General features: G+C 31.4%; 2 protein-coding genes across 6 annotated transcripts in view; one reads left to right on the top strand and one right to left on the bottom strand.

Moving 5' to 3' along the window:
- Positions 1–1,195: 1,195 nt before the first annotated feature.
- LOC148601930 (YEATS domain-containing protein 4-like) lies at positions 1,196–12,452 on the bottom strand. 4 transcript variants are annotated; one of them, XM_088555870.1, is made up of 8 exons: positions 12,432–12,452; positions 10,090–10,199; positions 9,199–9,318; positions 6,990–7,056; positions 5,047–5,141; positions 3,752–3,844; positions 1,934–2,021; positions 1,196–1,526 (listed from the first exon to the last, which is right to left on the bottom strand). In XM_088555870.1, the coding sequence occupies exons 2-8, from the start codon at positions 10,126–10,128 to the stop codon at positions 1,342–1,344; spliced, it is 687 nt and encodes a 228-aa protein (XP_088411996.1). In that variant the 5' UTR covers positions 10,129–10,199; positions 12,432–12,452; the 3' UTR covers positions 1,196–1,341. The 4 variants fall into 4 exon arrangements, with proteins under 4 accessions (XP_088411996.1, XP_088411994.1, XP_088411997.1 ...); XM_088555868.1 differs by lacking the exon at positions 12,432–12,452 and adding an exon at positions 11,237–11,370; XM_088555871.1 differs by lacking the exon at positions 12,432–12,452 and adding an exon at positions 11,138–11,159.
- LOC148601929 (N-acetylated-alpha-linked acidic dipeptidase 2-like) overlaps positions 11,530–27,416 on the top strand; it is a 67,914-nt gene continuing 52,027 nt past the window's right edge. For both annotated transcript variants that reach the window (XM_088555865.1, XM_088555867.1), the window contains exons 1-2: positions 11,530–11,673; positions 15,835–15,912. The gene's annotated coding sequence lies outside the window, so the exon portion shown is untranslated. The remainder of the gene's footprint in view (positions 11,674–15,834; positions 15,913–27,416) is intronic.

Genomic DNA, 27,416 nt, shown 5'->3' with positions numbered 1-27,416 from the left:
GCAACATAACCCTGTTCCAGAAGCCTATTTGTTAGAGTTCTAGCACGATACAAAAAGTCTGCGTAGTTTCGGCAAGCTCTGGCATAACGTATGAGTTGTGATATGAACACTCCATACGCAGGAGCCGAAGGGATGTTGCCACAGATGAAAGGAAAGTTGACAATTCTGAACGAAGTCATCACGTTTGTCGTAAAGTTTGGTCAATAGTTTTCCTTCACCATCGATTTCTAAGTGTAGGTCAAGATATGAGGCTGACTTCACAGTGTCTGTAGTATCCTTTATCTCAAGTTCTTTTGGGTAGATGCAATGTATCAAATCCCCGAAACATCATCTATATAGTGGAAACTGAGATTGAAAGATCTAGCCAAACGATATTCTTTCTTTCTGATCAGATCAGATCAGCTATAAAGTCAGTCCCATAAGAGTGAAGGAATAGGTCAGCAAGTAAAGGAGCACAATTTGTTCCCATTGGAATGCCGACCGTTTGTTGCAAAACACGTCCACCACACTGGACAAATATGTTGTCGATTAAAAATTCCAGCATTTTGTAAACATCTTTCTCTGTATATATTTGTATCTAGGTGTACCATCTTTTTTGGAAAAACAACGATGTATAATGTTTTTAAGTCGGGATTTTAACTGAGTATGGGGAATAGAAGTATACAGTGTTGAAAAATCATAGGTTTTAATGCTATTATATTCAGATAATAGTCTTGAACTGATTGTCTCCAAAGGATCTTTCGAATTTTTCAGGATCCCCATTGAATTAATACCACTACGGGAGTAACAAGTGTTGTGGTAGGACTGCAGACCCTCTTTGACAGTTGTGAGTATAGAAGTTAAGTTTTGAAAGAAGTTTGGTGGTACATTTGATGTTATAAGAAGTAGCAAATCTAAAAATAAAAATGGATCTTCAGTTTTGAGCTCTTCCAACACAAGAAATTTCATATCAAAAATAATTTGAGAACAAGACTTACAAGCCGTGAAAACATTTGGTATTGTTGACTTTTTAATAACATCCCATACTTCAAATATGAACTGATGTGATTGGTCATTCAAGCTCAGATAAGTTTAAAAGTAAATGATTTGTTAATCAGCATATTTAGGTTGCGTGGCTAGCACAATTAAGAAACATTTAAAGCAATATTGACCATGCCAGGTACTTGTATTTTCAATAATGATTATGAAATATAAGTTGATTATGAATTAGGTAATTTCTTTTGTTGTGCTACATGATTAAGCCAATAATGAATGGTACAGCAAATTTATGTAAGTAGGTCAAAACAACATGTTGCACAAAAATAAATGTATTATTCCAATGTTTGCTGACAACTTTGTTAGTCATGTCACAGCTTCAACAAGTTCTTCAATATTTATATGTTCTTCTACTTTTGATAGTTCATCCTTTAATTTCTGAATACTTTCTTTCCTCAGTTTCAATCGTTCGTTCAGTTCCTGAATTTCATAACGAATCTTGTTCTTTGCTGAACTTATGTTTTTTACAGTTTTATCTTTTCTTTCTTCAACTGAAAAAAAAATGTATAATCAAAGGTCATAGTCATTTTTAACTACATAAGACAAAACAGTAATCCTTGAGCAGAGCAAGAATATACTGTTCAGTGTTTTCTAAACATTTCTCATTTCATAAATATTATTGATTTTACCTGTCTGCCAAATGACTAAACAATGCGCACCTGTATGTGTTGTAGTGTCTGTAAAAAAACCATGATTACAGAAAATAGGTACAGTCAAAATGGCAACAAGAAGGGCAACTTTGTCACATGCAAAAGCAGCTCACATCAAGAGAAAGAAACAATTCACCAATGTATTGATGCCTGTATTTTGAGTTATTGTGTGAACTGTGAATGATGGTATACAATAATAAATTCCATCTAGATAAATGGGAGTATAATAACAATTTCAATTAACTTACAATCTGTCTCATGTTTGTAGGATCCCATTGATATAGGTCTGAGATTCTGTAGTGTTGTTTGCATTAAAGATGTGGGATCTTGAAACACCTTTAAATAAAAGAAATTATAAACTGTATTAAAATCACAGAACTTTTTAACAAAACAATACATTAATTTAAAGCTTTTCTTCTTGGATTTATTTGTCAGTTAATCATACTCTAATTGTGGTAAATAAAATAAGGCATGTCATGTCCCTTTGTTTTGAGATATTATCTGTATGCACCTTGTCACCAACTGATTTCACATATTTCATCGAAACAAAAAGTATGTAGTCTGACAAGAGCATCTATTTATGTCACTTAACATATTGTGCAAATAATTTTTCTTTCTGTGACGTAAGTTATAATTAAAACTATTTAACAAAGTAATTGACTGTTTTTGGGACTTGACTTTCTTATGAGCAACTCGACAGGTCTTACTATAAAAACAGCGGACGTTTACCCTACCATTGCACCTGGTCCATGCTCCCAGTTTTTAGTGGAGTCTGAGTTGCTCATTTACTTTTGTTTCTTTGTCTGTTTTATTTTGGTTATTTCATGTTCTTTCTTATGCATGTCTGTTACCCTGTCTGGTCTTTGTTCCTGGATTACATTCTTTTGATTTCCGCAATAATCTTGGTTCCCTTGATCTACCTGTATTGCATACACATGCCTATACATATATTATATAGCTCATTAATCTTATGTACATGTTCATATTTCTTTTCAGATAAATTTATTGTTATTTTCAAGGAACAATTTTCAAATTTGCATTAGACATATGATATTAACAACCTTTGTATAGGAACAGTACTATTATGCTTGATATAAGTTCCAGTCCATTATTGATTTAATTATGATTTTCCTCAGAAGTTCTATTATCAAGGCAGAGTTGTCTTTCTTTTTATTTGCTATGCGTTTCTCAGTTTATAAATACTTACGATTGATATACCCAAGCAAAATGAATTTCATAATTCCTTACGAGAAAGTCCATTGTTATTCCATCATTTTTGTGGCTAAGTGCCGATTATATGACAAAATACTGATAATTGCCTTTTTCAATTTCTGTGTTGATGATAATATCTCAAGAATTTGAAAATAATTATTTGGCAGGAAATGTAACCTTCAAAAGAATTTCTGACACAAAATTAGGTGGTAAATCATTGTTTTTGTTCAAATTACAACTTTCCAAAATTGTCTTGGTAACAAAATCATGGCTGATTTGGCAATGCAACATTGTGATGCTGGATTTAAATCATTTAATATTGTTGGGCATTTGAACAATTCACAGAAGGCGTTTTGTGACATGAATGAGCAAGGCATTTAGCATAATTTTAAAAATTGTTAGCTTTCAATAAAATTGATAACCAATTATTAATTCAAAGAACATTATGTTATGTATCTGACACTAAGTATAGTAATTATTGATAAAAAGGACAGATTTTTTTCCTTTGTGCTAACAATCAGCGGCATCAGCCCAACAATAAAGGACTCCTGCACTTATGTACAAGCCAATCACGTGATATATCTATAGCTTATCTTATTTACCTTTTTTCTTCCCAAATGTACATAATCAAATGCTAACAATATATTTTGTATTTTATGTATAATTATAATCTTTATTAAAAGAAAATAAAGATTTCAATGAATGAATGAATCAAAAAAACAAATTCATTAACACAATAGGATTTTTAATAAAGATGAATCAGGACATAGCTTTAATTAGTATAATTTGTTATTTCCAACCTTTGTGGTTACATAGTGCATCATATTTATCATAATGATTTTTATGGAACTAACCAATTCGTCATAAAACTCTACAACAAGTGATTTCTTTCCCAACATGATGTCAGTTTCACTCTGAAATAACTTGAGAAGATGGTATAAAGTCACCTAGAAATAAAATAATGTTATAGATAGAATAAGTTAAAAATCCCATATTCCTCTAACTGTCCATTTTTTTATATTTATTTTTAAAATTTTTGTGTTGGATAGCTACATTGAATCAAATTTTTCAAGCATTTCAGCTGTATCTGTTATGTTGAAACATTAAATACAATTATTTTCCATTTACAAAAAATGCACAACTTTTAACATGCTATCACAATGAATATTTTTTTATAAATTACACTGTATGTACTTTTTTTAATAGAGGCTCTAGACACCTGGTCAAAAACAGTCTTTTCAGCCTTCTAAAGCAATAACTCAATATTGGACTCTTGACCCTACTGTACTTCTGTCATAGGAATTTTTTAATCAATAGAGAGCATCGTAGTTTTCCAGTCGGCTTTCAAATTATATAGAAATCTCTCACAGTCATCCGACATAACTCTGACATCAGTCAATAGATCTTTATCAAAATTTCAGCACAGGTCTGTCTCACCATGCTTATCGCTTTTACTGCATGCCAGATTTTAGCTAAACCCATCTGTTTTTGATTTATTTGCAAAATTCGGCACTTTGGCTGCTTTGGTCTATATTCAGTATCGACAGCCATGTCTTTGGCCAGATCAAAAATCCCAACAACAGATGGTTAAAGTTATTGTAAGGTTATTGTAAGGAACAATCATGCCAATGTTTGATCACAATCCTTCCAGCAGTTTCAGAGGAAAAAATTTCGAGGTTGGAAATGTAAAATCTGAGGAAAAAATCTATTTCATGACCCATAACTTACACATGCATCAATAGATCTTTCAGAAAATTTTGGCATTGTTCTATTCCATCATGCTGAACAATTTACATGTAATTCCTTGCCAGATTTTAGCTAAACCCAACTGTTTCTGAGTTATTTGCAAAATTCTGCAATTTGACCCCTTTAATATATTTTTAGTGACAGCATCTACATTTTTCACAAGATCCAAAATCCCCATGCACTGATTGTTAAAGATATCCTAAGGAGCACTTAAGTAAAATTTGGCTGATGGAATCTGGAATCTGTCCAGTAGTTTCAGAGAAGATGTTTGAAAAAGTTAACAATGATGTCAACAGACATGTTAGAGCTCACATACACTAACAATAGTTGTGGTAATGTCTGTTTCTTCCTTAAATAAAATGAAGAAATAGCTTTCACAATCTGAAATGATATAAAACCTTACTGGTCTTTCATTTGAATCATTGAAGTAAATCTTGATAACAACTTCAAATTCACCCCATCCAGTCTCTGTTACTTCATATGGAGGTTTGGTGATCACTGAAAATATTACAAACTTATCAGTAGGAGATTCTTTCATTAAGACATTGGTCCCATTTCTTGTTTTTTTCTGATATAGATTACACATCTTCATAATTCTAAATGTGTGAAAATTTCCCAGTTAAGTTGTGAAAGGGTATAAAATATTCCAGGTAAATTTGTTTTTGAATGTATATGTATATGTGCCATTAAAATATCATGCAGAAACAAATGTAAATTCAAAGTTACATGTATGTTATGTGTTGTTTTACCAGTACGAATCACTGAAAAATATACAAGAACAATTTATGAATACTATAATGGTAGATACTGTGAAATTACTGTTCTTTTCATGGGTACCAACTTTCTTGGTTTAGGGAAAAATTATAAGTTTGTAGATTCTAAAATTCATGGATCTGACAACTCTATCATATAAATGAATGGGAAATTCATTTTCATTGGGAATCAAATTTCGTGGTTTACCAAACCCTCTAAACCTATCAAACTGGATACCCCATGAACAATAATACTATACTAGATACTGTAGAAAAGTTTTAAATCTAAAGAGATGTTTAGGGTTTGTTATGCTACATCTGAAATAAGTTGAACTTACTAGACTCAATATTCACAATTTTAAAACTGAGAAAAAAATATAATTCTCATATAAACATGAACTGTTATTACAGAGATATGTCTAGCCTGTCACACACGGACATTGTTATTCAAAAGTTTATTGATAGTGAAATTGTTACTAATTTTATGTATTATAGACAAAAGTTGACATGTTCCTCAGGTATAGTCGATTATTTGCATATACATGTATAGAACTATGAAGTAGTGATGCTAATGCAACTACCCACCAAATACAATTGACCTACATGCATATGTAGTACAGGTGATTCATGTTTAAAATACTGGATCAGAAAACTTAACATTAAAATCTTAACAAGAAATTTCAAAGTCAATAGACCATGACTGCAGGAGCACATGAAAGAAAGAGATACAGAATTTTCAAAAAATATCTATGTCACAGATGCTTCAGGATAAATCATATACATGAAGCTCGCTTAACATGAATTTCACATGAAAAATATTTGCCTGTATTAAATGTTCCATCCATTGCCTGAATCTTACATGGAATGGTACTTAAATAACATTGTCTTGTCTTTTGCTTCGTAATTCTATAATCTTTGTTTAAAACAATACATTGTTAACAAAAATAATTAAAATTTTCTAATTCTTTGTTAAGAAATAAGCAGTTTAGTTACTGTGAACTTAAAAATAAACAATAATTTGTAATAACAATTACCTGCAATGGGATTTTAGACTTACTAAAAGTTTGATAGTATCTAAAGTAGTTTTTAGTTAAGTCACCAAGGACCAAAAATCACCTTTGTAATAGAGTCACGTGACTCAGATTTGACAATATAAACATTACTGTATTTTGGTGTGTATTATGCACACATTTTCACATAGGAAATATTTCCAGAACATGGGGTTGTGTACTATGCATCAATACGTAAGAATTGGCCACGAAATAAAAGATTTTGGTATGAGAAAAGGCATTGCGTAATGTAAATAAACAAAGCGGAAGTGTAATGTTACTGAAGATAATTGTAATACTGTACTAAGATCACTAGATTAGACTAAAGTTATGACTGGTAATTAAAATTTTTGTTAGATTATATTTAGAAGTACCATTGTGCACACCATACCAGCTGATTTTAACTAGGAGATAATTAATGCTTGTTTCCGACTTCCTTTTAGTATAATCTTCTTTGGAATTTACCGTTGTATATGTTATGAAATGAAGTTCATGTCACTGTATAAAGACTAGGGGTAACTATCATGAAACATAGAAGTACAAACCTCTATTAGAATTTGGATAACTGTCATGCAGCTTGAAGTTGATTTTCTTAATGTAGGCTGACATGTCCTACAAAATAAAAACAAGTACTTTATTTAAAAAAGATAGCCAATGCATATTCTCGCTACTGTTAAAGTACTTTACTTTGTGGATAAGATACACGAAGTTGTGGATTCTTGAAATTGTGGTTTTGAGGTTTTCAGTATACATATCAAAGGAAATCTCCTTTTCCTTAGGAACCAAATTTCATGGTTTGGATCACCCATGAAAACAATAAAAATTGGTACTCAATGAACAATAGTACTTTCACTATGTGCAAATGTGTGATATTTGCTTAAATTTAAAAAAAAAAGACACAAAACAAGACACACTAAAACTTGCTGTAAGGAGAATGTTCTATTTATTTCAAATTAGGTCATAAAATCTAAATCAATACAGAGATTGCTAAATGTTTAGTAAAAGATAAATTTGACAATAAAACCTTTTTTTCATTGTTCATCCATGCAAAACGTGAAAATTTAATGAAAAATTGAGCCAAAACAGGTAAATTCTGCTGAATATGTGAAAGACATTTGATTTCATAACATTTTTCTTTGAAGGCAACTGGTTTCAACATGTTCAACAAATTAAATATAAAACCCTATTATATCAAACAGGTTTTTGACAAAATATTCAGTTCGTCAAAGCATGTAGAAATATGCCTGAACAAAAAAACATACACACAAACCTCAAAACTTCATAACAAGTTATTGAAAACTGCATGGAAACAATAATTTGTGATGTACATGTAACTTTGACATGCTGTTGTAGTAACAACAAGGAAAGATTTTTTGTCTTTATCTTCAAGTCTCTCAAGTTGTTGAGCTGAAATTGTTACTAAATAACAGGACCGGAATCTGGTATAAAGGAATGTATCATTTTGCCTTAAAATTGCCTAAGAAAGGCCTGTCTACCGGGTAATCAATTCTGTAATTTATATTTGGTCTCTTTATGACATACATGTATATCCATCTCCATTTGTTGTGTTTTTACTTGATTGTTGAGTTACGAGAACAACTTTGTCTTGATTTCAAATTAAACAATTAATATACATTCAAACATCTGTCTCTATGTTGTATTAACAGTTAATAAAATGCTTCACAGAGTGAAGGTTGAACCCTACTTAGTTCCAGTCAGAACCTCCAAAATCAATACCTTTGGGGTTTGGCACTTGGTGGTAGAATTTCATAGAGATCCATTTCCTTTTACTCAAATGATCATTCAGAAATCAAATAAATTCTTGTTTCTAGCACCTACATGTAATGCTTAATTGACCCAAGTCATATCCCAGTATCATTTTGAAGTTAGGCACCTTGTAATACAATTTTAAAGAGAGCTATTAACTTCACTCTCAAGTTATTGTCTAAGAGTAATCAAGCGAACCAAGGTTATAGCAGTAATCAAAAGAATGTAATCCAGGGACAAAGACCAGACATGGAAAACAGACATACACAACAAAGAACATAAAGTAACTAAAATCATACAAGCAAAGTAACAAAAGCAAAGGAACAACTCGGACTCCACTAAACATCAGGAAAATGCTTATTTCTGGCCTGTTTTTTCGCTACTACATGTACATCCTATTAGGTTAAAGAATTGATTTAAGCCTCCCTTTAGTGCCATGTGACCTTCTGGTACAATTTAAAAGATCCAATTACTTCTCGCAACAATATTGTCTGGACATCAGGAAAATATTGTTTCTGGCTCCATTTGGTCAATCATATCTTAACTGCTCAAACTTTAACCCCAGAAAATCAATCTCAGCCTTTCCTTAGTGGTAAAGATTATTTTGGAGCAATATCTTAGACATCTATATGCTTTTCCTGACGTTTTATAGTTAAATTGTTTAAGACCCCTAATTTTAAAATGGTAAAGGCTATACCCTCCAAAATCAATCTTAATTTTTTTTCTGAGGTTGGGAACCTTCTTACAAAATTTAAATAAATATCAACCAGCTAATACATGTATATGTAATATTTATGCTTTTGCACAAAAATTTTTACAGATGCCAAGTGAATAGGGATATTAAAATTTTGCAGTCTTTTTTTTAAAGATGAAAATAACATATAAGTAAAATATCTGGACTTTTAATTTGGCAAGCTTTTATTCCCTGAACCTTGTGTACAGCGAAAATTAGAACCATGCAAAAAAAAAAAAGGTATTTTTACTGACCTCATTTTTGTAAGGTTTTACATATACTGTCCATTGATGTGTGTGCCCATCTTCCTCTCTTTTCTTTCCAAAATATCTAGCAATGTTTCCATAGATAATTGGCTTCACAATTGTAAGTCCCTAAAATAGATACTGATGTTACAAAAACCTACTCCTCACAGTGCAAGGTTGTAACTTTGTTTACCCAGTGTGAGAAGTGTACACTGTATGTTAAAATATTGATCTAATGGCACTTGATAATGAATGAAAAAGGAAAATATATGTATGTATTTGCAATGTTTATTTCATGAGATGGCTTTGTGACATCCAGTGTTTTCATCAGGATACTTTGAAATAATAAAGAGGAATACTGCCATTCAGATGTGCAGGGACTCAGTCATGGGCACCTCTCTATTTCAATCTAGAGAAAATAATTCAACTGCAATTAATTCCATCATTTCTCTGTAGACTGTGCATTACCTGGAAAATGTTTTGGCCCCAGTTTGGCCAATTCTTATTAAAAAAAAATTCATGTCACTGTACTCACAACCCACCCATCCCCCCAAATAAAAATTAATACAAGACTTCCTTGTACTATAATGCAAAAATAAAGTAAATGGTTTTTTTTTTCTGTCCCTTCATTCTTGAAATGGTTCATTTCACCTTTACCGAAATCAAACCCTGCACTTTGAATACCATCAGATACAAAAATGTACATATACATGTATCCATACACTTTCACTCAAGCTATTGTGAAGACATCAGGCTTGTTTTTTTGCCCATTTTTTAATCCAACTTTTAAAAAATTGACCGACCAAATATTATTTTTTAATGTAAAACATTGTGTACAAGATAAATACATATAGCACCTCACCACTTAAGTAGATAACAATTTAATTGTGTATAACCTACCTTAACACGACTTCCAGAATCTGCAGTAGAGTCTGTCATTTCTTATAATGCATCCAATATCACAAATTATACTGTATTGTAATGATGGCTTTCAACTGTTTTTGATTTTCCTGAAATAAACAATGGGCACTTGTACTCAACTTACAGTGTAGTTAAAGTCTCCAGTGGTAGCTATCAGCCTAACTGGAATACGTTCGGTTAAGTCAGCAGAAATAGCCTTAAAATTGAAGTTCCAAAGCTAGAAAATCAGAAATTTACAAAATACGTTGTGCTTACTTGCTAATGCCTTTGGTACAGATGAGGTAAATATGCCACTAACAAAACTCCTCCGTATAAATACATTGTAGATACGCGATAAGTTTTAACATTGAAAATATAGTCATTTTCTATGCACTTCTTTATGTATTCCTGTCCCATGCAATAATCATAGAAAGTTTCTGAAAGGTTGCATGCACTTTCAAGTCTATTAATTCATCTCTCTTCATTGTTCCACTTGTTGCTCAAGAACCTAACCTTCCTTGGAAAACATATACAATGTAGCCCCTAATGAATTACTCGAATCGAAGCATAGATTTTCTAAGATAGGAAAGTCAATCATATCTGAAATTAGTTCAGTGTGCATTTGTTTACATCACGTGTAAAATATTCCTGCAATCTGTAGAGAGTTGCTATATTTCCAGACTTAGTACACATTCTGAGTTAGACCCACTTAATCTTAAAAGGATGTAGCTTGTGCTGCTCATAAATTAAAGTTAAAAGTGTTGATTATGTGAATTCACAGTTGTTATTTTGCTCTGAATGACCCCAGATTTGTTTGCAAACAACCTTTTGACGTCAGAGAAACAATGTAATTTCACATCGTGTCATCATTAATTTTCAGTTGAAGGAGAATTCAGTCTGAAAACAATGGGAAAATACATAATATTCTCCAATGGCGCCCACAATAGTAAATACGTCTATTTCCCAGTGTTCGCTTATACTTATACTAGTTATATACTGCCTATAGACAATGAACAAAACATGTACATTGTATATGTGTACACCATACATGTATTAATGAAATCAGGGGCTTTATATTACACTCCCTGGTCAGAAATAATGATGAGCTCATGATGCAATTCTCTATATTTTATTTTAGCCGACTTACCGCCCGAGAGAGGAATTTTTGCTCCTGGGGATCGAAACGCTCATCGTTTTGTTTGTATAACTTCAACGTTTAAGTCGGCCCAAATAAAGAATTTCCATGCTTTAAAATTACACAACAAGCATATTTCAGGACTTTTTGGGAAAATGTAGACCAATTATAGTATTCAGATCACACCTACTACTTATACAGAGAAAGGGAGTCGTTGTGCAAAATAAAGCGACAATGTAGTATTATAAACAACCGAGTCCTTGATTATTAAGGTGCGGATGGACACGGGACCGATTTGACTTAGAACATCAATCAATTTAGTGTGATCGAACCTCTAGATAGAAAAGCTTTTAAAAAGTAATTGTTGATACAAGTAGATCAACAACGCAATAAAACTTTGGTTGCACGATTATTAAGTAGACGGGACAGAGCAAGAAAGATGACTAAGTGTAGGTACAATGTGTCGGCAAAGGGTTTATTTCTGTCAAATGTGGGAAGGGATGGCCCCTTAGCTTACTTACTTACTATTACTAACGTTACTGATTACATGTATAGGATAGTTCGTCAATCTAATTTGTGATGTCATATTCACTTATATGCATCTCATCAGGTGTTAAATTTGTTGGCAAATATACAACAAAATAAGCAAAGCCTAATTACATGATTAAAATCCCTAATTTTAAACCAAAATTACTTTGTTATTTCAAAACAGATTTTAGTTCAGTAAATTGCATTCAAAAGATGAATTTATTCTTATTTTTAGTATAGATTTTCATTTTTGTGACATGCAAACCAGCCGGGAAGCCAGTGACACGGGAGAGTTCTTTCTAAAGTCCAAAGTCATGTGATTTCAAGTCCTAAATCGACATAAAATCAACGATTAAAAACCGTAATTTCACTTACTTGCTGTGTTTCAAAAAAATAATCAATGGTATCTGTAGCTTCCTGGATAATTCATATTTTTACTTACTCTTTATACTTTACAAACGGAAACTTATTTCTTGTATTATTTTAAAGAAATCCAACATCATGTAGAGGGTTGGGAGGTGTCATGAGTCGATTAAAACATGAAACTTGTTGTTCACGAATCGAGTGATGGGCATTTATGTGGTTAATGTGATGAAAAACTCATATAAAATATTAAATATCCACATGAGAAGAGATATAAATCTATAGGATGCAATTGTGTCAGGCTTTTCTGACCTACCTTCACGTCAGTGACTTGTCCATAGACGTCATAACTTAGATACATTTGGAATGTTTGGACTTATCGAATGAAAAAATAGTTAATTCTAGAGCAGTGTTTCTAAAAATAGGAATGTTATTTTTGGATTCCTCATTAGATGGTTTGAGAAATTAATATTTTTTTTGTAATTATCAAGTTCAAAATAGTCAAGACCATTTATTAATGCATGGAGAGTAGGAAATTTTCAACATCAAAATAGAATGTTAAAGAGTTGTAGGCCTAGAAAATGTTTTCTTAATTTACACCTTTTCTAATTAACCAGAGAAGAAATACAATAAGCAGAGCATTTCACTGGTATGATTTCTCCATATTTATCGTAGACAAAAGAAAAAAAACACTATAATTAAGTAGGATAATTCCATTTTATTATTTTTTTTAATTATAAAATACAAAGCTGGCAGTTTGTCTATGGTATGTAATAGATAATTAACACACAATTAGTTATCTTTATATCTCCAATATTTATTTTATATTTCATTTGTGTTTCCGAGGATAAGAAAATTATATACTGGCTAATCTAAATCAACAGGCTTAAGATTGGTACTATTTCAAAAATACAAAAAAAAAGTGGACACGGTTGTACTATTCCTTGATATTTTTAATAATTAGAGAAATTTCCATCAAATTATAGCTGAAAAGTCAAACTGTTATAGGTCTTAGTAGTAGTCAAACATTTATACTGTATGCTTATACAAATAGGAAACTTGACCGCTTTTTTTCTCTCATTTATAATATGCATAGCCCTGGACTGCTTTATGAACATAGGATTGAAAAAAATGAAAGCACCAGAGGTACATAGCAAGAACTTTTTGTTTATGTGAAAATGTATTAAAGTAAAAAAATTCAGCAGTGTGATTTATATATCTTTCTCCATAGATCAAATTGTCACATGAAAGCTTACTATAATACTTACATATGTACATGTAAATCACACAAGTTTCATTACTGAACAGCTTGGAAGTTGCAGATCTGTACTATTTCTGCCAGATACTTAAAACATATTGAATATAGTAATTTCCTTGTATGAGGAAATTGTGTGGTATGCTTTCCAATTTTTTAAAACAAAAGTTTCTTTAAGAATATAATAGAATTTCCAAAAAGGAAAACAAAGTAAATGATAAAAATCTAGAAATGGTTGAATCCTGTACCTGTTATATTTATATTTCATTTTCTTTAACATACATATTGATTACTGGATTGGTAAAACATTCTGATCTCATCATCTGAATCTATGATTCTGCTTTTAGATGTTGTAATATTTTTTAGCAGAGGAATGAAATTGATTGACATTTGTGTGTGTTTGTGTGTGTGTTTGAAAGTCATACATGTGTTTCCACCTGCTTTGCTGTTTTTATTTATTATTTTGAATTTATCCAGGGGCTAGTTTGTATACATTAGTACACACTCTAATTTGCGTGGGGCTAGTTCAATATACATTTCTAATGGACTAAAACTTCTAAAACTTGTGACACCTTAGACCTCGTGCAGAGGTTTCAATCCAAAATTTCAGATTGGTAAGGGGAACTTAATTACCAGCATAGTGAGAGAAGGGATTTTTTGTGTGTAGAATTTGAGAAAAAGCTATGTTTTATGCAAAAAAAAAAAAAAGTCCCCCAATTTATGGAGGGGAGCATACGCCTGGCACGCCTTTCCTTGTATCCCCAAGACCTATACAGGTTATAACAGTTACTTTTAACTTTAAATGACTTCATCATGCATAGCCATCATCTGCACTTCAGTACAAGTTTACTCAGATCTGATCGAAAACCTGTGTGAATCCGGCAAAATTTCTAAATTTTGTTTACAGTAGATTTGGAATATATAATATATTAGAAACAAATAAAAGAATGCATAATAATTTACTTTATAAACGAAAAATACATTCAACTAAACTGCACCAGTATCTCCCCTGTCTCATCATCAGCCCGACTAGGGTCAAAACAAATGTCTATTTTAATAACATGAGGATCGAGTGACGGTTTTATTCAGGTATCATTGGAAAGGGAAATGTCCAAAGATTACATCATTGTCAATTCTTTCACAAATAACCAATAGGATTCAGTTGTGTCAGGTATTTATAGGCCCTGTGAATTCCCACCATATTTTGCTACTGAAAGTGGAAGCAATGCAACTCTCTGAATTCAACATCAGTTTTTTATGAACGACCAAAATCTAAAGATTCAAAATTTGTTTTCTCATGGAAAAATCTATTTCCTTTCACTTTTTCTCCTTTATATTCATGGATCAACTAAATTTAATCAAATTAGCATGATTTTCTCCAAGTACCCGATGTAAACAACTTTACATAATGCTGAACAGTTATCACGCCCTCTGGTGGAATTTTCATTGTCTCCCCTTGGACGAAAAACCTTTAGAGTAATGGGCGGAGGTACATAATTGGTCACTGGCTTCCCGGCTGAAACTAAAATAAAAGATCATGATTAAATTTACCTGTAAGTCTATAATTCATGCAGAATGTTGAAAAAAATCTTTAATACATGCACATAATGTATGTATCATAATATCAAGAAATGATACAATAATATCACAATTTATTGCCCCTTACACAAACAGCACACAAACTTCTTTTTCTTAATTTTTTAAGAAATCCAAACTACTCCAGGCATTTTATTTAAATGCTAAAAAGATATCTGCAATCACTTTTTATTCAAAATTTTTGATTTCTACGATTTGCGCCCTAAATTTGGCAGTGAATTTTTCCAGATGATTGGAAATATATGATAAAAAAGCTGGTTCTGGTGTTGTGATAATCCATATGAGGAATACAATATGGGAATCATCCATGCTTTATACAATTGATACAATCGATTCAGTCCTGTGAACCCTGACCTGTCATATCTACATGTATACTGTACCTGTATAATACATTGCTTTTTTGTATTTTGCAAACACACCCTTCTTCAGAATTATCATTAGATCTTACTTACATGTGTTTGACAAATTAATCTTAAAACCCCTTGATATTTTTTTTTCTGGTCTGATATAATTCCCATTAAATAAAGGGACTGTTTTGTTATGTAATGAATTCTTACACACATGTATATACTCATCAAAACTTGAAGGAAACAGTCGTCCAATCAAAATTAACATAACAATCAACACTGTCACTATCACTAGGGTTCAGATATTGTTAGTACCAATCAACTACTTGTAACTTGTGCAATTACCATGATTACTATTCAAAAGTTACAATTACATAACTTTAATTCCGTTGTTGTTAATATGAGAAACTTTCAGTTGTTTAATTCTTTGCTTTGAAATTTAAAGATTTTTTTTAAAGAGTAGTCACTTTAATAAATAATGCAGTGTAATATTACAGTATAATATAATTTTTTTTTTATAGAAAAACTAGTACTAGTGAAGAATTAATTAAGAAATATGAAGGTTGAGAATCTAAAAAGTGCAAGAAAGTAGAGGAAAGGTAAGTGATACCAGGCCAGTTTAAAAACTACTTTTTAATACTAAATATCAGCCCCAAAAAATATCAATGCGTCAGCAGTGGGATGATTCAAATACATGGCATAAACGTGAACACATGAAACTGAGATTACCTACACACACAATGTAGCAAAAGTCATTAATTTTGACTGTGCTTCTCTGCTCTTACTAGGATGACGCAAATTATATTATTTGCTTTGCAGATCTATGAGAGGTTTGTAAATCAGCCCTTTAAGAGACCCCCTTAATACATCTGTTCTTGTACAAATGTATGTAGGAATCATCTCAGTGTAGAAAGAGAGAGGCTCTAAAGGCTTATTTTAGCTTCAATATAAAATTTATATTATAGTTTTGAAAATGTTTGCATTTGAACTGACTTTTCATAGCTAAAACTAGTTGTTTTCTGGTATTATTTTAAACTTACAAAAATTAGAATTAAGATTTGTGTAACACTTTTGTATATTTGAAAAAAAATATTTAAAAAAATAACTAATATTTGTTACAACATCATAATATCTGAGGAAATACCAGTTGTCATTAAACAGATGCTATTTGATCTACCTTGTACAGCACTTGACCAACCTTTAACTGTTTTTAATTAGACTACCATCGTGCCAAACATGCTAAAATTACACTTCATTTCCTTTAAAAATCTTTAAAATAAGTTCATGATGTTGGACAGTTAATTTTTGTACAATTTATATATGATCATCAAGTTCAAGATCAACAGTTTAGCCTTCAAATGTATTTATTTTTCTAGGTGATTTTTAATATATGTAGTCTGGATGATATTCCATAATTTTAATATTATTTCAAAACTTTCAAAATAGTGAACATATACACAATGTTAAGTAAAAATCTGTTATGTAGTTGCAGAGATTTATTTTAAGAATAGCAACACAAAAATATCCCAAAAACATCAATAAAAAATCTGTCAACAGAGGAGGTGGCCATTTATATGGGGTAAATTTGGGGGGAGGGCATTTCAGACAGGGGCTACTGTACTGTACATTTGTATATGATTTGCATAATTATATATTACTACACCACCTTATGTTGCTAGAGTTCTACTGAATCTGACCATGCTTTAGATTTTTGATTCTGGATCCAGTTTTCAAGAGGACAAAATTAATTAATTTGATTAAACTTGATTGCAACTAAAAAATTCTGAAAACTCTTAGATTATGTTAATGTACTGAATTTTTTAAATAGATTTTTGATAAATGAAGAGTGCAATTAATTAAATCAAAAATATATCATTTCATTTTTAATTAGTTGATACTGATGCCAAACTTAGTAAGTTACCCCATCTCTTTTCTTACCCAGGGATCTGCTTAATTGTTTTTATAAGAAATTAAATTGATTATAATTGGTATTTTTGATACATGTATTACATGTACAATGTATATTGAATCAAGTTGTTTTCCATCCAATGGAGATATTTTTTGATACATGTATTCTATTTCATCAAGTTGTATTCCATTCAACTGTTTTGGTTTCCTGGTTATTATTCATGATGTATAGCACTGTAATATGGTTAATTGTAATGTTATGATCTGGAATATGATTTGGATCTTGATTCAATAACTAGAGATGACAAAGAGAATCAATCTGCTACTCTCCCAGGAAACATGTGATATAATTTAATGAGTGAGCTGTAAAAATAAGATTTATTTTGTCTTCAAACAAAATTGAACGAACATTATCTTTGTTGGAAATATAGATTATGATCTATGTTTTGCAAGTGTTTATAACATCAATAATTGATTTGGATAAAAGTTATGCCAAATTTTACAATTAAGAACCCCTTGGACTAGTTAAAAATTAGCAATTAAGAATTTATTGTGTTTATAACAATAACTGTAGCAGGAAGGCAAGGAACACTGTTCTATTTTATTGGAAAAGTTAAACCCTTTCCTTAAGTCCAAATTAATTCTATGTCTGGACAGACATGTTGTGTTTCCTTTTATATATTTTCTTTCAGCCCAAGGCCACCTTTTGGACTTCAGTGAAAGAGGAAATCCTCATACCATAGGGCAGGCTGCAGTTGGTCCCAAAACATCATTATACACAGGTGCAGCGATAGAGTTGCCCCTGTATACTCAACTAACATACAAAATAAACTAAAGGTGAAAACAAAACAAGACATAGGGGCCAGAAATTCCTGACTTGGGACAGGCCCCAAAAATATGGCGGGGTTAAAGTACTTTGGCATTTATTTGGTTTTTTTGGTTATTTTCTTAAATATTGAAATACTGAAATATCATTTGAAGGCAAATGTCTTTTTGACTTTACTACTGGGACTGTTGTCTCATGAGCATTACAGCAAGAAATTTAGTTACCTTGGGGGGGGGGGAGAGTTAATGGTTAATGTTGACTAAAACTTCCTTAGGTAGTTAACTGGACAATTAACTAAGAAATTGAAACTTTCTATCAAACTTCTATTAATTTAAAATGCCTGTGAAATGACAGAAAGTTAATATTCTTCACTATATATAAAATACCGAAGACATTTCATTAAGTAATAGTCATTCAATCAATGGAAGATCAACTCTATTTCCTGAAGTTAACTGTTTTACTCACTGTAACACAACATGTAGACATTGAACCAACCTTTACATATGTATGTTATCAGGTAATGATTGTTCAATAAAGCAAAGACCAACTTTATTCTCTGACGTCTTTACTTGCTGTAAATAGTGTTGCTTCTTAATACTGTTCTTTTCTTTGAAACGTTGTACAAATACTAAGTTAAAGTATATGTCGCTTTTCACCCCAAACCCTGAAATCCAATTAGGTAGTGAATTCTTAGAATTCCCTCATGTACTACTTGATTATTGCAAGTCTTTCCAGCTGAAGCCCTCAAGGATATGGTCATAAGTGTAGGAATAATACAGGCTTTATGGAGTTTCACCATCATAAAATACAAGCTATACTTTGTAAGGAATCATATAATTAGAAAAATGTCAGCTGTGATATCATCTAAAGATTTGAAGGACTTAAGGATAGGGTAATTCAGACAAAAATATTTGGACAACAAAAATTGTGATGGAAAATTCTTAATACCTAAATTATCATTTATTGTGCAGTGCAAGGAAACTGACTTTACAATTAACATTCAATTATTGTGTGATATTATTTACTTTTAAACTTACGTTGCTTTAACTTCGTTCTGGATATTTCGAAAATTTAAATTGGTTGTTGGCAGTAATGTAAAGTACGGAAATAAGTAAGGATTTTATAATGTCGGACATTATATCAACAGTATCAGATAGAATGATGGATAGTTTACTGGAGAAGTAAGTCTTTATTAATCATCGATAGGTTTGGACTCGACTTTTAAATCTATGACTATCTTTGCTTGGGAAATAATCGCAAATTAATGTGAATGATTATCTATCTATTATGATTAGATAGCATTGAATTATTGAATTGTCCATGTGTAATGAATTTTGATAAATCATTTGTGAAATAAAAATTTCACTCTCGTACTCTTGGACTTTTTCACAATAAAACTTCGGAACACTTTTCTCATGTGACGTTAACTTTATTTGACGTCACTGCTGATTTGGAATATCTATCTGCTGATAATAAAATTATCAAATTTATTTAGTTTTAAATAAATTGCTAGACAATCTATATAAATATAGCTGTGAAATAGATAGGATGATTAATTTGTTATCATGAATTACCAATGTACATTGTATTATAATCACCCATGCTGAATTTTTTTTTTTAACACATGGAGATGTAATTTGTAACAAGTTTTAATGACTAGTTCTGTGACCTAATCAATTATCATATTAACAATACACTTACTTATAAAAAGAGAACGCCAGATCTTTATAATTTCTAACTTATCTACTTAGCATAAAAGATGTAGCAATTTTCTGTAAGCTTTTTTTTTATTTTGTCATTTATTTGTAACTCATAACAATGGTAAAGAGTAATGTCACCATACTAAGATAATTCCTTTGGTTAACCGTTTTATATAAAATTCCTTGTTCTTTTAATATTGATTATATATTTTCATTAAATCTGGGTAACAACAAAATTACCGAACACTAATCCAATAATCAAGTCAAGTCCAAAATAAATCTGGTGATACAGATATTATACCACCAGAGCAGTTCGTACTTTCATCAAATCTACAAAGAAGTAATATAGTAATTGTGCTTCTTTTGTTTATTTAGGGACATACTGAAATTTATAATTATAAAAAAAAAACTTATTACAGATATGAATACATCAAATGATGTTCTCTTGTCAGTGCTAGGTCCCTTTGACATTAACTACAGGCTGTTCTTTAGATTTATTTATCGCATCACACAGGCCTTGAGTAAGTGTAGACATATGAGTGAATTGGCTGCAATTTAATTGTAAAACATACCTGTTTGCTGTCACTTTCATCTTGACGTAAATGTAGCATTTCATGGAATGGCTTTGATATTATAAGTTTACATCAAACACCTTTTGTTAATCCTTGTCATGCATTATGGATGACAAATTCATCATAACATTAATCCATACCAATTTAACCTATGGCTGTAGGATCATAGTCTGACAGAAAGTAATCAGCTTTGCAAATATGGAATTTTAAAATACAAATGTATGGGAAAACTTGAACCACAGACAAGTCCTACCAAGTCAGTTAAGACTTAGAACACCTAACTTAAGATTCGTGAAGCTGTTATCAATAAGACTCTGATACATGTACATGCATGTAGCTTATAACTTTGTCCTTTCTCAGGTTACACCTGCCTTATTTTTTAATAGCCTTTTTGGGGTTGTCTTTTACTACCACAACACCATCCAAAGTACAAATTTAAGGAGTCAATTTGATGTAACATTTTTACAGCAAATTCAGAAAGAAAGAATTCCATTTTGAAATTTTGCTAGATTTAAGTAGCACTCCAGCTAAGAATCATGCAAAATGTGGTTCATGGGGTGGGGGGGGGAACCTACATATTTTTATTTTGGATATTTTGTATAAAATGTCATAGTAAACAGGAAGTAACATGTGGCTTTTCATATAACCCTTGTTCATAGGTGATAGAAAATATATAGAAGGTACTACACAATTCAAAATTAAGGGAGATAACTCTGTAAATGGCACTAAAATACAATAGAATTAGATTTCTCATGTGGATTATCTCCTAAGAGCCGATAGATTGGAATGAATAAATGTACATTTCATTATATAGACCTATAAAGCAACTTATTGAAGAAAAATAAAAATATGTGGCCTTTTTATAAGTGTATAACATTTTACAATATTTGCATAATTCTTACAAAGACTGCTACTTCATTATTAAAGATAAAACAATCACAAATATTTTTTTGTTCTTAATCGAATTAATTTGAATTATTAAAAAAAATGTATTTACAGATCTGTAGGGATTGTGTCTTTTTAGGCTAATTAATACAGTGTATATAATATACACCCCTAATGACTTCTGTATATAAGTTTAAATGAAATTATTTTCTGTATTACAGTCTTTGTGACAATCCAGTTAATGTGAAATTAGCATGATTAACAGGAAGGTTTACTGAATCAATGACTACTACATTTATTCTTGTGATTGATCTTTTAACTAAGTTTAATCAAGTTTCTGTCAACATCAGATATATCAGGCTATCATCATTGAATTGATTTTAGTCAATGTACACTACTTTTTTCTTTAATCTATCATCAGTGTCAGTGCCTGTAGCTTACAACTTTGTTCTAGCCAAATATTTTGATGCATTATCATTCATATCAATAGGTATTGTGGGCAGCTCACAGGCACATATACTATCATTTAATGACATTAATAAGCGATATTGAGGTCCAGTATGTGTACAGACTAGAAGGTATGTGTATCTATAATACCCATATTGTCTAATGGTATACATTTGGTCTTGGCAGATATCCAAATATTATAGAAAATAATGTCAAATTAAATATCTTTTTTTTTTAAATCTTACAAATTATAGGGGTCAAATTGCAGAATTTTGCAAATAACTCAAAAGCAGTTGGGTTTAGCTAAAATCTGGCAGGGTGTAAAATTGTTCAGCTGATGGGATTGACCTATGGCAAAATTATTAGAAATATCTGTTGACAGATGTATGAGTTATAGGGCTTGAATTTTTTTCCCCCAATTTAATCATTTCCAACTTTGAAAATCTCCTCTGAAACTACTGGATGGATTGTAACCAAATAATTGGCATGAATGTTTGTTAGATTGTCCTTAACCTCCTGTGTATGAATATTTTTGATCTGTTGAAAAATGTGGCCACTATGACCAGAAATTGAGAATTTATGGAAAAAAATCAAAAACCAAAGGTCTTGGCCAAATTTTCATGGGATAAAATTGGTCAGCATGGTGAGACGGAAGTATTCCAAAATTTTCATGAAGATCTGTTGATTGATGTTAGAGTTGTTTTCCTTGAAGAGTCAAAAAATGACAATGAGAGATTTATTTTATAACATGAAAAACTGGGTGGATAACTTAAAGATGTTCTCTTTTGATTAAATGATTCTTGTGACAGTAGTACAGTAAGGTCCAGACTCCAGTTATAGAAGGCTAGAAAGTCTGTTTTTGACCAGGTGAGTGATTCAGCCTCTCTAGAGCTTCTAGTTTTCATAAACGGACATGGAAAATGATGGTAGAAAATGTGTCAACCTAATGAAGCAAGCAATGATTTTTAATTGCTTGTTTATATTTTTAGACAACACAAAAAGAAAAATATGTTATTAAACAAACTGAAAAACATCCCTAGAAACAAAAGTAGTCCCGGTGAATATATCTATACATTTTTTTTTTCTCACTTTCTAATGTGATTGAATTTTAGTGTGGTAGAATTGAAATTAATCTGGCATGAAACAGACATTGATATTTTAAATTAACTTAGAAAAAGTGACAGGGAATGGAATATCAGACATCGTTTGCATTGGCTTAAAATTTTTGTATTTCTTTGGTAGGCAGGAGCTTAATTTTTTCCCCTGGTTGCTTGCTCCTTGACCCATTAATTTTTCGCTTTCTATGTTTTGTTTTTCTTTAATAACAACCTGAATAACCTGATGAGTTCCCAGGATGTAACTTTCTCTCAGACTGAAATAAAACTTCCAGTGCTTATATCCTGCTGTATACACATCCACAATCAGTTGTTCAGCTGGCTTTGTGAACAACTTTAACTATTTAAATTTATCATTAGTAACCTTGTGGGGAAACACATTATGACCTTTATCTCTGCTTATGAAATGGTTATGAAATGCATAGGCACTTTTGGCAAGAATGGTTTTGTCCTAGCATACACTGCTGTGTCAGTCCTAAAGTACATTGCTCTGTCAGTGTTAACATACACTGTTCTGTCAGTCCTAACGTACACTGCTCTGTCCATTTCAATGATGAGACTATTACAGCATACAACATAGTTTCTCTGTGGGCAGAGTGCCCTGATCCTGACAAGGGTTCTGAGCCCTATTTAGTTGCCTTCTTGAGGACAAACTTATCCCTGCTACTGGCCTATTCTTTTGTCGCCTGGACTAGCACAGGGCAGAAAGTAAGAAAGATTCTGTAAAACAACAAATCTGTTATACATACATTTATGCAAATAACTTACTATGGGATGATTATTAAGTTGCTTGATTTACATGTGAAAAGCTTGTAATTAAATGTTTTGTTCAAAATATACAAGGATTTGGTACATATGTTTTATGCAAGATTTATCATTGAATATAATGCCATATTTTGATATTGTGGTGGTGGAAAAATAAGTTGCAGTCTCTTATCTGACTTAGTAGCAGTCTGTGTAATCTTCAGCAACAGTTGTATATATCTCAATATTGATTTTCTGTTGGAACCAAATAACCCAAGAAATGGAAAACTAATAGAAAATAGTTTATAAAACATTTATCATTTTTCTACAAATTATTGTTCTTGACTAAATGTGAATATTCAGGCTTAAATTAATTTAACATAAATCTTCAAATGGATTAGAGCTGAATTTGTCTTTGTTCAAGTGAGTAAATTTGTATTTAATTGCATTTTAGTGTTACTAGCGCTCTATTTTATAATGTACTGCATGCTAAATGTCCAATGTATAAATGACACAAGATGCAAAAACACATATAACACTGATAGATTAAAGGATACATGTACATGTATTTTATGTTACTTGACATTGCCAGTTTGGGTATTTATTCGTCAGCTGTTTATAAGTTAGTTTGGAGGACAGATGTTCAATAAATACTTTGCAGGGTTGGTTGGATATTTATTCTCCTTTCTCTGTTCATTAGTTAGTTTAAAGGATACATGTTCAATAAATATACTTGATAGTGTTGCTACATGTATGTGTAAACATGTTGGTCTTCAGCTGCTCATTAGTGTTTGGTGTAGACTTGTGAGTTGGATATTCATTTTCTTCCACTGCTTATAAGCAAGTTTTTAGGATGCTTGCTCAATAAATGCTTGACATTGTTGCTGTGTGTAAACATGTTGGTTGACATTGTTGCTGTGTTCAAACATGTTGGTTGACATTGTTGCTGTGTGTAAACATGTTGGTTGACATTGTTGGTGTGTGTAAACATTTTTTTTTGCATATTCATTCTTCTTCAGCTGCTCATACATTAGTTGAAATGATATCTGTGTAAAGAGGTTGAGAGGACGAGAATTATGACATACAAAAGAAAGTCACACTTCCATAACCAAATAAAAGCTAAACAATGACCTTTGTTTACATGTTGTCAAATGATCAATTGCTTCAAATACTACTGTTCACTATCTGTACTGGAAATTTCCTTCATACTGTATATGTCAAATAAAGTATAAAAAATCTTTTAAGATTTTTAGTTAAGTTTTAGTTCCTTTTCCACATTTTTTTTCAGAATATATTTGGTTTATATCAACTGTTCTATTGATTCCATGTTCACATAAAACAAATGGAAATTTTATCTCACTGTAAGAGTTCTACTTTGATGTAAGTCCATATTGTACATTTTAAATGGAGTCACACACTCACATGTATTTCCAAGACTGGTTTTAAACTTGTACTGACATCCAATCAGTTCATTGGAAAACAACTTGATATTACAGGCCAAAAAGAGGACAATATCAACAGTATTTATCTGAAGAAAATCATTTAAAAATGTACATGAAATGTCATTCAAACATGTGTGAACAAACAATTATTGGGTATTCAGGTATCCCATTTCTTTATCCTCCACACTTTTGGGAATATAAGTTTACAATGTGTTTGAATAAACACATGAAGCATGATTGGTTGATATGTCCTTGTATGGAGTTGATAGATAAGAAGATTTCCAAACTAGAGTGAGTGTTCCTATATAAATTGCTCTAACTTAAACAAAAGAAATTAGACTTTAATAGCACTCCAGCTGAGAGTCATGCAAAATGTGCTTCACGGTTGGAAAGCCTTCATATTTTTGTTTTTGATATTTTGTTTAAAATGTTGTAGTTAACAGAAATTAACATGTGGATTTTCATGTAACTCTTGTTCTTAGGAAATAGAAAATATATAGAGTGTACTGTAGGATTCAAAATTAAGGGAATTAACTCTGTAAATGACACTAAAATACAATAGAAACTTCTGGATTTTCAATGTGGATTATCTCCTGAGAGCAGACAGATTGAAATGAATAATTATACATTTCATCGTAGAGACCTATAAAGCAACTTGTTATAAAAAAATAAAAATGTATAGCTTTTTTTTTGGATGTATCACATATTACATTATTTGCATGATTCTTTCAAAGACTAGTACTTAACGATGTAATTGTTATTGGTGAGAAAATTGCTGTTATTTTCTCTGGAACAAATTTCATGTAATTTGTTAATTTCTTTGTGGGGAAAGAACTGAGTATTACCAATAATAAAAGTGTAATAGAATCATTTCTGTAGAACTACAATCAATATTAGTTATAAAGAAATGACACGAGCTATAATAGGAGGTCTCGCTATAATGAGTCTTAGTTTTTTAAACACCCATCTTAAATTCAAGACTGGACATATTGTTGCTGGGATCGTCAGCCAAGAGTGTATGCTCCCACAATTATCAGGGTCATGATGATTTGATTAGTCAGTAACAATCCTTAGGGATCTTGCACGACTGCCCCTTACATGGATACTTTACCAAAGAACTCAGAGTATGTCCTACTATCGTCTGGACTGTTCTAATGATGCTGTGGCCTACTCCCAGACCACATGTGGGTCAGAGAGCATTTCCCCACTCTAACTATATGGGATACAGAGTGTAACAAGGAATGTTATCCATCTTATAAAGCAAGGATGTCTGTCAAAATGATCACCATTTACAAAGGACAGGAAATAATGTTTCATTGATTTTGATAAACAGTTTGTCAGAAAATATACAAAAGGCAATACTTTGCTCTATAACCAAAATAATTCTTAAAAAAAGTGTGATTAGTTTTAATTGTTTTGGTGTTAGAACACACAGGAGTGCCACAATCATTTAGGGAACACACAGGAGTGCCACAATCATTAAGGGAACACACAGGGGTGCCACAATCATTTAGGGAACACAGGGGTGCCACAATCATTTAGGGAACACACAGGGGTGCCACAATCATTTAGGGAACAGAGGGGTGCCACAATAATTTAGGGAACACACAGGGATGCCACAATCATTTAGGGAACACACTGGGGTGCCACAGTCATTTAGGCAATATGTGCAAACAATAGGCATTGGTTATTATTTGGAAATACATAAAGTAAATTTGACTGACATTCTTCATATTTTTTTCATAACATATCTTAATTTAAATACAATAATAGTAAAATATAACTTATATTTAGTGTGTCACCCATCAGTTGGTTGTTATACATTTGTATATGATCTTTAACTTCCTCTTTTTGAAATCAAGCTGCAATACTTGACTTATATTATCAATCTGTTCGTGTTCATTTCTCTCTTTTGACAATGTGAAAGAGGTGATATACATGTACATGTCTTATTGTTTTCTTATCAAAATGGGTTATTTTTTTTAATCTTTGGAAAATAGCTTATATTTACAAATGTAAGCTCTCTTTCGGTTGTTTTTTATGATTATTGATTTTATGTTTTCAAGTGAAGGGTCTTTGTTCATAAAAAAAAAAATATTTGTACAATATCTGGGAAACTTTTCCACCCTACCATTGCACCTGGTCCATGCTCCAAGTTTTTAGTGGAGTCCAAGTTGCTCATTTACTTTTCTACTTTGTATGTATTATTGTGGTTATTTTATGTTCTTTGTTGTGTATGTCTGTTTTCCATGTCTAGATTACATTCTTTTGATTTCTGCTAGAATCTTGGTCCCCTTGATTACTGTTCCTGCAATTATTATGAAACTTTGGAGAAATATTATGTCGATATACATGTTTTGCCCTTTTTCGTTTTTTTTTTATTTTGGATTATACTTATTATATTTACCTGCATAAGTGTACATGTGTCTTTAGGACAAAAATGCCCCTAAAAATGAAAATTCCA

The sequence above is a fragment of the Perna viridis genome, chromosome 12, assembly GCF_037379345.1.
Source record: "Perna viridis isolate PV_CMFRI_1.1 ecotype Kerala chromosome 12, ASM3737934v1, whole genome shotgun sequence".
Classification (NCBI taxonomy): domain Eukaryota; kingdom Metazoa; phylum Mollusca; class Bivalvia; order Mytilida; family Mytilidae; genus Perna; species Perna viridis.
Note: the sequence above shows the minus strand (reverse complement) of the source record. Positions and strands in the feature narration are given on the sequence as shown.

Bases quoted from the DNA above. Each gene is read 5' to 3' on its own strand.
- LOC148601930 (XM_088555870.1), bottom strand. From the start codon at position 10,128: ATGACAGACTCTACTGCAGATTCTGGAAGTCGTGTTAAG. The intron at 5,142-6,989 runs GTTTGTACTTCT...TAATATTTTCAG, and splicing joins TTATCCAAATTCTAATAGAG to TGATCACCAAACCTCCATAT. The intron at 3,845-5,046 runs GTAAGGTTTTAT...TTTTATTTCTAG, and splicing joins ATGATTCAAATGAAAGACCA to GTGACTTTATACCATCTTCT.